The sequence below is a fragment of the Dreissena polymorpha genome, chromosome 7 (genome assembly GCF_020536995.1).
Source record: "Dreissena polymorpha isolate Duluth1 chromosome 7, UMN_Dpol_1.0, whole genome shotgun sequence".
NCBI lineage: Eukaryota > Metazoa > Mollusca > Bivalvia > Myida > Dreissenidae > Dreissena > Dreissena polymorpha.
Genome location: NC_068361.1, coordinates 78,734,993 through 78,750,450, shown reverse-complemented (window position 1 = coordinate 78,750,450; position 15,458 = coordinate 78,734,993). Strand labels below are relative to the sequence as shown.

Below are 15,458 nucleotides of genomic sequence, written 5' to 3'. Positions count from 1 at the left end.
TATGGCAAAACTGTGCAGATGACAAAGGCTGCGCAGATGACAATTGCTGCACAGATACCACTGGCTGCGCAGATGAAAGGCTACGCAGATGACACAGGCTGCGAAGATGAAAAGACTGCGGACGCTGACACCGTCTGTGCAGATGACGATGGTAGTGCAGATGACACAGGCTGCGCAGATGACAAAGGCTGCGCAGATGACAAATAGCCTGTGCAGATGGCACAAGGCTGTGCATATGACAAAGGCTGCGCAGATGACAAGGTTGCGCAGATGACAAAGGCTGCGCAGATGACAAAGGCAGTGCAGATGACAGCGCATGCACAGCTGGCAAAGGCTGTGCAGATGACAAAGGCTGCGCAGATGATAAAGGCTGCGCAGATGACAATGACTGCGCAGATGATACGGGCTGCGCAGATGACAAAGGCAGTGCAGATGACAAAGACTGCGCAGATGACAAGGCTACGAAGATGACAAAGGCTGTGCAGATGACAAAGGCTGCGCAGATGACAAAGGCTGCGCAGAAGACAAAGGCTGCGCAGATGACAAAGGCTGTGCAGATGGCAAAGGCTGTGCAGATGACAAAGGCTGCGCAGATGACAAAGGCTGCGCAGATGACAAAGGCTGCGCAGATGACAAAGGCAGTGCAGATGACAACGCATGCACAGATGACAAAGGCTGTGCAGATGACAAAGGCTGCGCAGATGATAAAGGCTGCGCAGATGACAATGACTGCGCAGATGATATGGGTTGCGCAGATGACAATGGCTGCGCATATGACAAAGACTGCGCAGATGACAAAGGCTACGCAGATGACAAAGGCTGCGAAGATGACAAAGGCTGTGCAGATGACAAAGGCTGTGAATATGACAAAGGCTTTGCAGAAGACAAAGGATGCGCAGATGACAAAGGCTGTGCAGATGGCAAAGGCTGTGCATATGACAAAGGCTGCGCTGATGACAAAGGATGTGCAGTTGACAAAGGCTGCGCAGATGACAAAGACAGTGCAGATGACAAGGGTCTCGCATATGACAAAGGCTGCGCAGATGACAATGGCTGCAATGATGATGACAACGGGATTGAGGATTGCGTGCTCCTGGGTGATGACAAGAACCGCTCTGACGAAAAGTACCTGCAGCCATATAAGGACGACGCCAATAGTGGCTTAGCAAAGAAGAAGGCGTCGGGCACAGGACGGCAACTCCTAAAACGAATCCATGGAGTATTAAGACGATCGTGTTGCATTCAGAAAATCAAAGACTAACTTGACAAAAAAATTGTTCTCTTCCATTTATTATATAGTTATTTCATTTGAATAAAGTTTGATCAACATAATTATCTTCATAAAATTTCTGATATTATTTAATTAACCAAATTTGAATTATGTGCAACCATGCAAGTGAATTTACATGAATCGCAGAAACACAGGTTTGTTCCTTCGAAATGTAATTCATGTTATAAGTCTGCGATGTTAAAATACAAAAAATTGCACAACAATACCAACAGCCTATTGCCGTCGTAATAAACCCGCCTGTATTTTTTAATTTAACTTAATATGTTCGGTCTTATGATGACATGTACCGGTAAACGTGCTTACAAAGGAACCGAAACCATATAAATTAGGGATGGCAAAATTATTCGAATATTCGAATATTCGATTGAATGGTCAGCATTCGAATAATAAAAATGATATTCGCAAATTCGCATTTTTATTCAAACGTAATTTCACCAATATTTAATGACCTGCGAACCGCTTACTAAAAAGCAACCGAAGCCACCTGGGAGTAACATGTTTGACGTGACGTTCTTCGTGTCAAACTGATGACGCGGCCCGTATCAGTGTTGATTGCGCAATGCAATATACACGCTCTAAGAAAGGCCCCGACTGTTGTTTGCCAATGGGGTGCCAATTAACGGTTTCAATTGACTGGCGAATATTAATTAAGTATTGTGATCACAGTATGTACAGCCATTTAAATGTGTGAATTACTTGAATCGCGCAATGCAATATACTTACTATAAGAAAGGGCCCGAACTGTTGTTTGTCAATTAGGTACCAATTAAGGGCTTCAAATAACTTGCGAATAATAATTTAGTTTTTGTTATCACAGTTTGAACAGACATTTAAATAATGTGAATTACTCAAAAGTAACAGATGATATAAACTAAATAATCATCAAGGAATCATAATTCAAATCTGAAAATGCCACCAGCCCCTTCTGCAGTATGGAATACTTTACACGGTCTGTGGATAAGAAGACCGCAACGTGTAATGTGTGTAAACTTAGTTTTACATATGCGCGGTCTGCTACAAATCTGTGGAATCATTAAAAAATAAAATTCTATGACACGATGTTTTACATTCTATTTGTGCCCGATCACAGTACCGGTCATAGTATTAGTCGACAGCGATACAATTTTTCGATAGCAACGTTAATAAACAGCCTCGTATTTAGCAAACGGATATAACTTACAAACCAATGGAAATTAACACATAACAAGGTAAAATCAATCCAGCCGTTTTATGCGAATATTCGAATATTCGATTGAATGAATTTGCGAACATTCGAATACCGATATTGGTATTCGATGCCATCCCTAATATAAATACTTCTTTGCCAGTTAATTGAAATACTAGCATACTCGTTGTTTAATTTATTCTTTATTTAATCGCTTGCCAATGTGAGATATAGGTGATGTTCAGATTAATTGACGTTTCTTAACCTCAGATCAGTACATAACCGATTGATTGATTCATAGACGGAAAAAGGGTGTATACTGCGTATTTTTATATGTGATGTCGGATTTTTAGCTTTCTATACCCGTTATTAAATTCTAAACAAATTCATACAAATTGACATTGCTGTAAAACGTGAATGCAGTAAAGCTGTATTAAATGCGTTGACTTCGTTTAGGTAGAATAGTTGTGATTAGCGCTAATTGTTAACAACTTCATTACCCACAGTGCGAGTGTGTTTTTGAGTGGTGTTTTGCAGATAATACAGCCATCACAGGGCCGTACGCAGGAAATGTTTGACTGGGGGAGCCCAACAAGGGAGGGTGCAGCAGGGATCTCCGCTCCCGAATTTTAAAATTGTTGAATTCGGTATTTTTCAATGTGAATTTTAATGCTTAAAATATTTTGTGATATAAATTTATGGAATATAACAAGTAAATGTATTGTAAAGTGATCAAACAAGATTCAATGCGACTGAAACGTTGTACAATTCATTTTCGCATCGCTATGAGTGTGCTTATTTGGCAATATTCTGCATGTTTCTCGATAAGCTGTAATGATTCAAGTAATATCAATTAATTGTCGGATATGTGTTTACGTCAGTGTCGTTAATGTACATGTGCATAACTTAATTGTACAAGTGAGTAGAAAGTTGTTGTTCAATTCCTATTTCAAATACCATGACTCGTTATGACCAAACTACAGCTGAAAAATATCAACACATTTCAATGCATGGTTAAACAAATTTATTAATGGTGTATAGCTTATCGTCAAAATAAGCTTTTATACGGCGCACTTTCGGTCACTTAATTAGGCTTCATGCTTGTCCGTTAAGTGTCGTCCCAGATTAGCCTGTGCATTCCGCAAAGGCTTATAACGGACCAAACTGTCCACTTTTATGGCGTTTTTTGTAACGTAAGCCTTTTCTTGACTAAAATCTGGTTGAGGCGAAAAGTGTCGTCGCTGATTAGCCTGTGTGGACTGCACAGGCTAATATTGGACGACATTTTGCGCACATGCATTAAGTTTGTCCATTAAGTTAAATCTCACCGAATTCGTAACTTTCACAGCCAAAAATCATCCCATATCTGTGTAAAGTGTGATAGGCCATTTTGGCTTTCAATACGCGAGTTATTAAAGACCTTGCAAGACAGATACTGCAACGTTCGTCCGATTTCAATGTACAATCTCGGAAATAAAAGCACAAACTCTGCCTCTTTAGTTGACAAGAGACGAAAAGAAAAGGAACAAGAATATAATAAAACATCTCAATTTTGTATTCTGTTTTCCATGTATAAAATGTGCCGTTCAATTCACAACAGAAATTGAACAGGCGTCAAAGATATCGTGATTATATTTAACACATTCTAAAAGCATTTGAGCCTCGTTCTGGAAAAACAGGGCTTAAAGCATGTGCCCGGAATTCCCAGAGCAGGGTTTATTTATAATAATGTAAATGGCACAAAATCATCTACACAGTATAACTTTAACAGAGAAAGAAAGTAGGTAAATAATATACATATTTTGCAGATCGAAACAATAAGGCAACATTTGTCCTGTATTGCTTGTCTGATTGTAAGGCAACAACCCATTTGATTAATATCTATATCTATAAAGCAAGAACAATGACACTAAACAATACAATAAAATTCTCGTGAAAATACAAGGTAAATGTAGATATTTTAAAATTCCGAGACACATTTTGACAGATTGTGTGTTTAAAATGTATACGTAAATTTCAACATATATTTAAACATGACAATCTCAATACAAATATACAACATTGAACAAATAACTTTTTGATAGATGGCTCAGGAGGAATGATGGTAAAAACACAAGGGTAACACAAGTAGGGGAATGTTAAAGGGTAACACAAGTGGGAGAATGTTAAAGGGTGACACAAGTGGGAGACTACTGTGGGAACATGTTAAAGGGTAACACAAGTGCAGGCATGTTAAAGGGTAACACAAGTGCAGACATGTTAAAGGGTAACACAAGTGGGGGCATGTTAAAGTACTTATCAGTGGGTAAATGACAGGTACTTGATTAATTGTACAACTAAAGAAGTAATTGTTGATAACTTTTTAACTTCGGAATGATTTGAAGCCCTGAGTTTATTTGTTTATTCAACAACATAATACCTTCTAACATGTATTAATTTAAAGGCTGCATTGTATATACAATTAAACAAACCATTACACTATACCTGAATATCAAACTGTGAAATAATAACAACAGATCTAAAAAGTGTCAAAACACCTATAAATAACAAACTTAACCATTTAAGCAGACAAATAAGACTTCATATATGGTATTCATTAATATTTTCTAATATAAAAAATAATATGTAAGAGTTATAGGTAAGGTATTGCATAGGTATGGTACAAGTTATCCAGAAATAAAATAAGCTATTTCATGCCATGCCATTTTCACAAATCAACAACAATTCTTATAACAACACCACAATATGATATGTCTTCGTTTAAAAGAGTTATTTATTACAAATGACAATCCTAGAGTTTAACTAGAGAAATTAGATTTTTAATTTGATTCAATGTGTATCTTTTAATAGATTGTAAAAAGCATATACCAGTAAATAAATATTAAAACAAATACTTCAGTTAACACAAATAAAGTACAACAATATTTGATGAATGCCCATTCATAGGCAAAATCATACATATAGATGCATCTAACACATATAACAATCATACATATAGATGCATCTAACACATATAACAATCATACATATAGATGTATCTAACACATATAACAATCAAACATATAGATGCATCTAAAACATATAACAATCATACATATAGATGCATCTAACACATATAACAATCATACATATAGATGCATCTAACACATATAACAATCATACATATAGATGCATCTAACACATATAACAATCATACATATAGATGCATCTAACACATATAACAATCATACATATAGATGCATCTAACACATATAACAATCATACATATAGATGCATCTAACACATATAACAAGACGTAAATGAAGATGATAACAGAGTTGATACTTACTGAGTAGCTTCCTACTTATCTTTGAAAAAGTGCAACCTTGTTATAGTGAAGTTAAATCTAACAAGTAAAAAGGATATCTAGATGCTTAAATGAAAAGTCCCATTAAATTACGGCTGTGCTTCCATTCATTAGGGGTGGTATTCAAAAGACATCTTAAGTAATTTCTTAAATAATTTCACTTAAGGTCAAAATTACAATGTTTTGTATTTCTTTACTTAATAAGGAAATACATCATTTTTTGGTATTCCTAAAATAACATTGACATAATGATGTTATTTTCATGTAAATTGTGATGCCAAACAATTGCAATATGAAATGAAACAATTAAGAAATTTTCCCACTTTAAGGATAAGAATACAATTTAACTTACGATGCTTCTGGAATACGACCCCTGAGCATTTAAATAAATGAACAGCCCTCTGGGAAATTGTATGTGCCTAAAGGGTCGATCCAGATTAGCTTTTGCAGCCCTTACAGGCTAATCTGGGAAGACACTTTTTGCTTAGACTTTATTTTTGTTAAGAAGAGACTACCTTTATTTTCTTTCCAATTTAACAGAAAGTGTCGTCCCTGATTATCCTGTGCAGACCCCAGGGGCTAATCTGGGACCACACATTACACAATGCATTAAGCCCTGTTTTGCCAAAAAAAGGGCTAGAACAATGTTCCAAGTGTGTATAAGAGGAAAACCTAATTCATTGAAAAACCAGGCTTAACATCTGGTTTTATATTGTAAATCTGAGGCACAGAAATCAAAATTTGCACAAGCCATGTACAGATAAGTTTTCAATAGAGCTTTCTCACTTTTCCTATATGCAGGCTTGTAAATTGTTGCTCTCAAATAAGAATATTATCAGCACTCAGAGTAAACAGGACTTTATGCATTTGTGTAAAGTGTTGTCACAGATTAGCCTGTGGAGTGCTGACTGCATATGCTCATCTGGGACAACTCTTCACGCACACTCGGAAAGACCAGTTTTTTCACAGAGAAGGCCATATAGGAATTAAGGCTTGCTTAGTCGCACCATGAATTTGCATGATTGCAATATACTTTGAAGGTATGCAAACACTTAAAAAACAAAGTAAAACCGACACATATAACAATAAAAGCTATCACCAAACATATAAAATCAAAATCCATATAAATAACAAATGATTCTAACTAAATTTTCATGATCTGAAACTAGTACAATAGCCAATATAGTAAAGCAACAAATGAACGTGGAACAAATTTAACATTGTTTACAAAACCCTTTCACAACTACTTGTAAAAAAATATTTTTAATAATTAATACCTAGAACATGATGAAACATGGCAAATAATATTATGAATTGTAACATATGAAAAGCTGTCCAGCAGCATTTTTACTAAAAACAACACAATTAAATCTTTTAATTAAAATTATTAAAATAATAAATAAACTAAAGCAATACCCTTGACAAATGGCTATATTATTCTCCAATTGCATAGTTTAACCACGAGTCATTGTCATTTCTAGGAAATTGTACTTATTTAATCAGTATTGGTGTTAGTTTGAATGTGTACTTTTTATAATGTCTAACTTCACTAACCTTTGGGTGAGAAGGAACACAATGGAATGTATATTTGCACTTTGAGTTGAGGTAATACATGGCATATAAAGCTTTTGCTAGATGGAAACTTGTTATTAACACTCAAAAGTAAATCTGGTATTTGTTGTGCAGCACTCTATCAAAAGAGCGAGAGCACAGCAAAGGATTAATAAAATTGCTCCAAAAATGTGTTAAAAAAACCATAATAATGTTGCATAAAAATTGTATTATTAAACAACAAAGCATTTTCTGACTGCGTACTTAAACAAGAATGAGTATATTATATAAATACAAGTCAAAATATAGAACAAATTGCGCCCTAAAAGTTGCCGTAATTTCTCTATGATGTATTTCAAGTTCTTTGACATTTTTGGTGGAAATATTATATTGGTTTGCCCATATGCATGTATAATTTTGTATTAAAATAAATAATTAAAAAAATACCATTTAATGCATAGAAAATACAAAATACATATGAGCCGCACTCTGGGGAAACAATGTTTGATGCATGTGCGTAAAGTGTCATCCCAGATTAGAGAAAACACTTTCCACTTCAATTGTATTTTTTGCTTAAAAGGAGTTTCTTTTTCAGTGTATGCTGGAAGCGCTGTATGTGAAGGCTAATCAGGGACGACACTTTACGCACATGCATGAAGCCCCATTTTACCATAACTCAGCTCATTTGGAACGCTATAGTTTAGTTTCTTAAATAAATGAGATCACAACTCATTATCACAGGCAGAACGTGCGGTCTTTCCGGCACATGCAGACAAACCACAAATACATGAGACGATTCCTCTCTGTTTGATTCTGAAGCCCAAAGGCATCTGTATCTGGATTCTCTGGGCTCCATGTTAAAGCTGCCTCGTGTCCCTGAAAAAGGACACAAACAAACAATATTAAAGTCAAGTAAAAAATAAATGTCATTGAAAAGTTATTAAGCCTTTAACACTCTGATTCACACTTTGATGCAAGTTTAGTCACTTAAAAATCAAAATAAATTTAAGACCTTGTTCACTAGTCTAAGTTTTTAAGGCTTCATTTCCAACCCTAAGATACTGATTAGCAGCAAACAGCATAAAACCTGAACAGGCTGCATGTGACTTTCAGACTTTTCTGGTTTTTATGCTGCAGGTTTCATACAGCCATTTTCACTTGGCATCTGAGCCGGGAAGGGTTAAGTGACTGTGGCTATGCTTTATTCAAAGGTGTTGTAAAATAACAATGATATTTTTATGACATTTACTTACATCAAATTCAGAGAAAACAAAGCTAACCTCATTTTACCAAAATGGTACATTTGCACTTTTTTCTGGTTAGGTTTAATTGACTTTTTGTTCTTTTGACTAAGTAAAAACAAATTAAAGCATGTTAGAATCTACCGGTAAATAAATTCAACAGAATTATATTGATTATACCGGTATTTATGAATATATACCATAATAATTCTATGTTTTTGTATACTGTATGTTTGAAGACAAGTCAAAATGTACCCAAATAAATAGAACATTCTGAATATTCTTTTTTATATTTGTCTACATACTATGAGACAAGCTGGGTAATATAGATATGCTGTATTTAAACCTTCTCATTAAAGCACAATTACATCAAAAGCAGCTTTCTAAGACACTCTTGGGCCTGTTTCCTGGGTAAAACCAGTACTTGGTGTCTTAAGAAAAGACTTTGAGAACGCTTGAAGAGCCTGGCTTTAACATGTGACCACTGACAGCTAGGCAGGGGACACCATATCAACACGCCACTTTGACCTCATACAAATGAGCTGTGCTCTGTGAACACGGAGCTTAATGCGTGTGGGTAAAGTGTCACCCCAATTAGCCTGTGTAGTCCACACACCCTAAACAGGGACAATACTTCCTGCTTTAATGTATTTTTTTCTTTAAAGGAAGTCACTTCTAAACGAAATTCCAGGCAAGGCGAAAAGTGATGTCCCTGATAAGCCTGACTACGACCTCTTACAAATACAAGTGCGACTTACAATGGCAGGAGGGATGAGCCTGTGACAGCCGCCCCTGTTGTAGTGTTCCAGGTAGGCCTCCCTCAAGGTCACCTTCTGGGAGGCGTGCAGGCACTGGGTGCACAGCGCACACCGCTGAAAGTAACATGTGGGAATACACATTTTAGCAATGACACTGATGCAAGCAAATATGACATTCCAAAACTTGGATATATTATATTGAATTGTTACCTCGATCTTTAACTTAGGTACCTAATTCTTAAGCCTCACAATCCGCCTAATCATGCTGATAGCTAATGCAGTCATTGAAAAACCATCCATGGTGGACAAAATAATGCTTGGGGCTAATATTTCCAGATGGGCACACTGGGTACATTGATACAGACTGAGCGCTGCCACTGATGATTACAGATTGTAATTCTTAATAATAGGATCACAGGACACACCGCTTAAAGCAAGATGCAGACATGAATCTTTGAAACTATGATGCTGGTACAGAGTGCACAACAATGGGAGAAATGGGAAAACAAAAAATAGGGGGCTAAGCCATCACACAGACACCAGTTGTCCACATTTCTGAACTTTCTGTATCCACTAGCCCAATCCATTTTGCCGTCATAATGAACAGCCGTTTCAGTTAGCCCTTAGGTCATTATGAAAGCTTTCTCGTGGTGGCTATCCCAATACAGATCAACAAAGGTGTCAATCCCATCCAACTTCAACCTAATTGCTTTAGGAATCTTAATGCAAATGCATTATGCCCAGATTTCCCAGAGCAAGGCTCAAATCTCCCAAATCTCTGTAACCCTGACAACTACTCACCAGATTACCACATCCCTGTTTGCCGGCACATTCTGGCATAGAACACCACTCTGAGAACACAGTGATCTCCCGGTCAGACGCTAGCATCTCATCTGTGTCAGCATCGCTGTCAAAACAGACAGGCAACTCTGGGAAAACAAGGCTTATTTTGTTGCTACGAGCAGGTCTATCCTCTATACCCAAGCTAATTATTGGGTTGCTGAATATGATCCCCAAGGCCACAAGACTGTCTCAACGGTAAATGTGCACATAAAACTCCATTAAAAAAATTTGGCACACATTATACATTTTAAAAGGCATTTATTAGGTAATGGCAGACACAAGCATACTATAACAAATCAAGGTAAAATCAAGGTGAATGTCACTGCGGTGTAGTGTATATGGTGTTCGCAAACGACGGGGAGTTCACAGGTTTGTTCCGTACTGTAGAAGCATTCATTAGATCTCCCATATTATCACACCAATTACTGGCTCTACCCAGAAAACAGACATGAGAGCATGTCAATAAGCCTAAGGCTTAAAATGCAATTTAGCTAAAAATAAAAAGGTTTAAACTAAGGTGAAAATACATGAGCGGCGCTCTGTGAAAAGGGGGTTTAATGCATGTGCGTATAGTGTCTTCCCAGATTAGCCTGTGCAGTCTGCACAGGCTAATCACGGACAACACTTTCAGCTATTATGATATTTTTCTTTTAAAGAAAGTCTCTCTATCCCTAAAATCTATTTAAGGCAGAAAGTGTTGTTCCTGATTAGCCTGTGCACTTGAGGGACGACACTTTACGCACATGCATTAAAATCCCTTTTCACAGAGCACTGCTCCTACTTTTTTGATAGATATAACTTATGGCTATACCTTAATGTTTGAAAACTGATTGTAGACCATGGAAGCTATCCGGGACACTCGTAGAACATTGTAGATGACGTGCTGGTACAAGCGTTTGTTTCCCATAAAATGATTGGTGGACAGGTTGGGAGACATGTTCACCTAACAACAGAGCACAAACAAACCTTGAAAAACATGTTATGATGTCATCTTGTTCTACACTCTGAATACTAATGATAGTCTTCTGATACGAGCCTCGCTATGGGAATCTGAGCTTAATACAAATGCATAAAGTGTCATCTCAGATTAGCCTGTGCATTCCATACAAGCTAATCAGAGACGACACTTTCCGCCGTAACTAGATTTTTGTTGTGGTGACACTTCCTTCGAACAAAAAAATCCAGAAGAGCGTTACGTGTTGTCCGTGATTAGCTGTGTGGACTGCACACGTTGATCTGGGACCACATTTTCATGCGCATGAATTAAGCCCTATTTTCACAGAATGAAGCTCATTTTGTATTTTACATAGTTGTCTGGACTGTGAAAGTTCATCTGTACAATTATTACATTGACACCCTTAATTTGTCAATAATTTCATTATTAGTTTTGTAATTTGAACTGTTGACCTCGTATAATTCTAAAACCTAAACAGGCATCTTTCTTCGAACATTTTTACTTTGATGTTAAAAAAAGATCCACATTTTTGTAATTGATTTTTATTTATTCTTTGAAAAAGAATCATCAAAGACACTTTTATCTGTTAAATTACAATTCCTTTATCATAGTGCTGAAACCCTTTAAATCTAAAGATTATTATTTGAAATAAAACCAATAGAATTCCTATTTACCTCCATCAAGTACAGCTTGAGATTCTCATCCAACATGAAGTCAAACCTCACCAGCTCAAAGAAGTTCCTAGAATAAGAACATGCCATGGCATAATAAATGGTCAAAATACACACACCAGCTTTTAGCTATGCAATGGACAATTTTACATCCTCCCAGGCATTTACAAGTAACGGAGATAAAACGACATCAAAATGGATAAACACACTCACACACACACAACCCACAGAATGACAAACACATCTTTAACGGCAAACAAATCAAGACTGGAAAAATGCTCCAAACAACGATCGAAAACAATTACCGGTAAATCCGTGTTTGATTAAGCGCTGATCAACTGCAGATATATACCCATCATGCACTCTTTCTAACCTACCTTGCTTTTGTGGCAACATCGTGCACTTTGGAGCTAAACGGCGGCGACCCATCAACGGCATGCCATACAGGTGTTGTCAAGCCATTTTGTTGTACGCGGCGCTAACAAAGTACTTCCAGGCGATGTCCTTGTATAAAAGAGCAATCATGGTAAGAATTGATGTGGTCACCGAAGTGGATAATGCCGTTTATGTAGCTTTGCAAGCATGCCCACTTTAATCCACACTCTGGTAATGTTATCAACTTTTCAACACAAGACACCATGATGTACAGTACTGGTTCAGCCCAAAGGACAGGAAGGACTCTCAATCACCCTTAGGTTGTGTACACAATCAAGATAATTGAAAGAACTTTAAACTACAGCTTAAGTAAATAAATGACTTTCTATATGTCTAGATCCATTGTGTTTGCATAAAATCTTGTTTAAAAGTGATCTTCCCTGCGTACGTCAGTGACTGCAGAGTGTCAGCCTTACAGTCGATGCCGTATCTCTGGACGAGTTGCATAGCGAAAGAGATGGCCTCGATGTAGTATCGGTTGTTGTCCCACCCACACTCAATCAGACCGGCGGATGAGAGAAATTAATGGGCTCTCGTCAACTTTTGAATTCGAAAAAAAGTCGTTGGAACAACCTGGGCTCCGATTTTTGAAATATTCCCAGTTTTGTATTACCGTAACAAGCGTACCGTGCAGAAATGTTCATTGTACAAGATGGTGTGCGTTATACATTGATACAGCGCTATTCTGACTGCTAATTAGCGAAAAATTCATTGTGAACTCGTAAATATCCATTATTGGCGCCATGCTTGTTGTTGTTGTACTCTTTTGAAAGGGCTGTTGTCGACATACCGAATATCGGTTACGAGGGGCATTTGATGGCACTGATTTTTGAGAAGAGCAAAGATATAAGCCAAGTGATTTAGTACGTTGTTATTTATGTATTTATTCTATGTATGTGATATGTTGACATGTTAATTTGCTAAGTGTGTGAGCAAAGTAATGTAATTGCGGATTTGTGCCAGCAAAGTGAAAGTGAAAGGGGCAAGTTAAAAGTTGCGAAAGGAAAGTAGACGTGGATGTGGAAAGTAGTTCCAAGCGGCGTTCGTATTGTGTTTTGAATGCTTTGTTAATGAGCGGTGATGATACGCGCAAGAAATGCGTGAATGTATGTTGTGTGCACGTGAATGTATGTTGTGTGCACTTGTGAAACGTTGCGTATGTGTTTGTTGTGGGCATGCGCGTATGGCTGGTTAATTGTGCTAATTTACAACACTGTGTACACACCGTTCTTACTGACAGTAACGTAGTGACGTCACCATCTATGTATAGATTGAATTTCCGGAAATAATCGATTCATCACGATTGGCTCTTTTATTATATTATCGTGACAAAAGACTACGATATTTGCTTCATGTGGTGATTGTCGAAAGTAGTGCCTATTTGTAAAAAGGTTCTCTTTCTCTCCTGGATGAAAAGCCATTTTGCGATCGCGCCCATTCCTTTAGTTGTTATCAACCGTTTCCCAAGTGTGTCTGCAACATGTATTTCATTGGCAGCGACGTTGACAGACGAGCGTTTGTGGTGCATTTATTGAAGTAAAGGGATTTTGTCGAAATCTCACTGCCGAATCCCCGAGTTCGCTCGCTTGCATTTGGGCAAATGGGATTTTCTTAGAAGCTGCGTGATATACGTTTTTGATTGCATCTTTCGGAATAAGATATTGATCTTTTAAACTGATAATAGCCTTGCACATTCTGATGCAAAGAAAAGCCATAAACGTCGACCGTTCCATATTTGGGAATTAGATGCAGTGGCAACTAAGTAATAACTGCGTAAATATAATCTTGACCAGTCATTCAACCCCAAATCATATATTGACCGAAGCCGCATACAGTTTGAGGCTGCCTGGCTGGTCACTATTATGCCGCTGAACCCGACGTGAGTTTTGTACCGAACATTTTGTCCTGTGTATCAATCAGTGTATAATCAACGATTTTAATAGCAATCAATGCCGGTTGCTCCTTTAAAGTGATATTATGGGCATCTGACAGTGTATAGGTGTCTATCGCAACCGTTGTTTATTTCTGGTGTTTTCACTTCATACACATGTATATTTGTTAATGCAGCATCAACATACCAAAACAACATCCCGGAAAGAGAAAAATAATGCATTTGAATATCAACCGTACTTTCGTTTTGACAACTGACGACATAAATGATTCGATGTACGATGTCAATCTCAATTTAGTTTTAGTGCAGATCCGTTCATACGACACAAAGACACTATTTTGTTTTACGGATCATTTCGGCTTAGAGGACTGGGTGAGTCATGTAAAATATCGAATATAATTTATATACTTTTTTTATAAACAACTGGTAGCAAGATTAGTTGCAGATACTTGGTATGCTTCCACATTTTAACTAACTCTTTTGACCAGTTAATTCTTTTCAGCTCAATTCATCAGTGAAAAAATGCCCATAATATCACTTTAAAGAACACACTGATAATGTCGTCGTCAGAGATTCGAAACTAACGACCGCGTTGTAGAACATCGGGCCAAGACTCACCCATGGAAACCATTCGGCAAACCTATTTTGCTTTTCGAGTTGAAATTCGAAACACCTGCATTAGATATGAGTCGCATAATGGAGAAAAGCGTAAAGCGTCGTCCCAGATTAGCGTGTGCAAGCCATGTTTTCCTATCATGCGACCCTCGCATATATCTTTATATCAGCTGTCAAGAAATCATTATCAGTAAGTGCTGCATCAGCACAATTCATTTGAAAGACAAAATCAGCCTCGCTCTGGGAAAACACATGTGCACGTCCTTTCAGCGCCGTTGTTGGTATACACGCTTCTCACCAAGGTGATCCGGGTTCAAGCCCAGACTCATTTTTTGGCATGCTGCGAGTGATTTAGTTTCACTAACTATATTGTATACGTTTGTTTTATAATGCAGAACGGTTGGATAGAATTAAGAACATGATATTGAAGCGATGTACGCGGAATGTTATGTCCGTAACATTTAAAACATAAATAAATAATTTATTTATTAAAAAAAACTCAGCGTTGAAATAAAATAAAGAGATGTTTACCTCTATATGCCTATGACCACGCTGATCACGAATTCGTTGGAATTTTAAAGATATCTAAAGCCATTCAAGTTATCAATATTAAAACAAAACGTCAGAAAAATACATATGTATCTTAAAAAGAAACAACAAATGTTTTTAATAAAACATAAACAGTTTATAGTGTTG

The 15,458-nt window shown here is 37.2% G+C and overlaps 1 protein-coding gene across 23 annotated transcripts in view; it reads right to left on the bottom strand.

Moving 5' to 3' along the window:
- Nucleotides 1-3,993: 3,993 nt before the first annotated feature.
- Nucleotides 3,994-15,458, bottom strand: part of LOC127837030 (probable tubulin polyglutamylase ttll-15) — an 87,964-nt gene continuing 76,499 nt past the window's right edge. For 7 of the 23 annotated variants that reach the window (XM_052363764.1, XM_052363765.1, XM_052363766.1 and 4 more), the window contains exon 17: nucleotides 3,994-8,159. In XM_052363764.1, the coding sequence (XP_052219724.1) occupies nucleotides 8,076-8,159 (84 nt within the window). In that variant the 3' untranslated portion in view covers nucleotides 3,994-8,075. Of the gene's footprint in view, nucleotides 8,230-9,352; nucleotides 9,467-10,153; nucleotides 10,260-11,006; nucleotides 11,139-15,458 lie in introns of those variants that run through there. The other 16 variants (XM_052363777.1, XM_052363774.1, XM_052363784.1 and 13 more) reach the window with 7 other exon arrangements.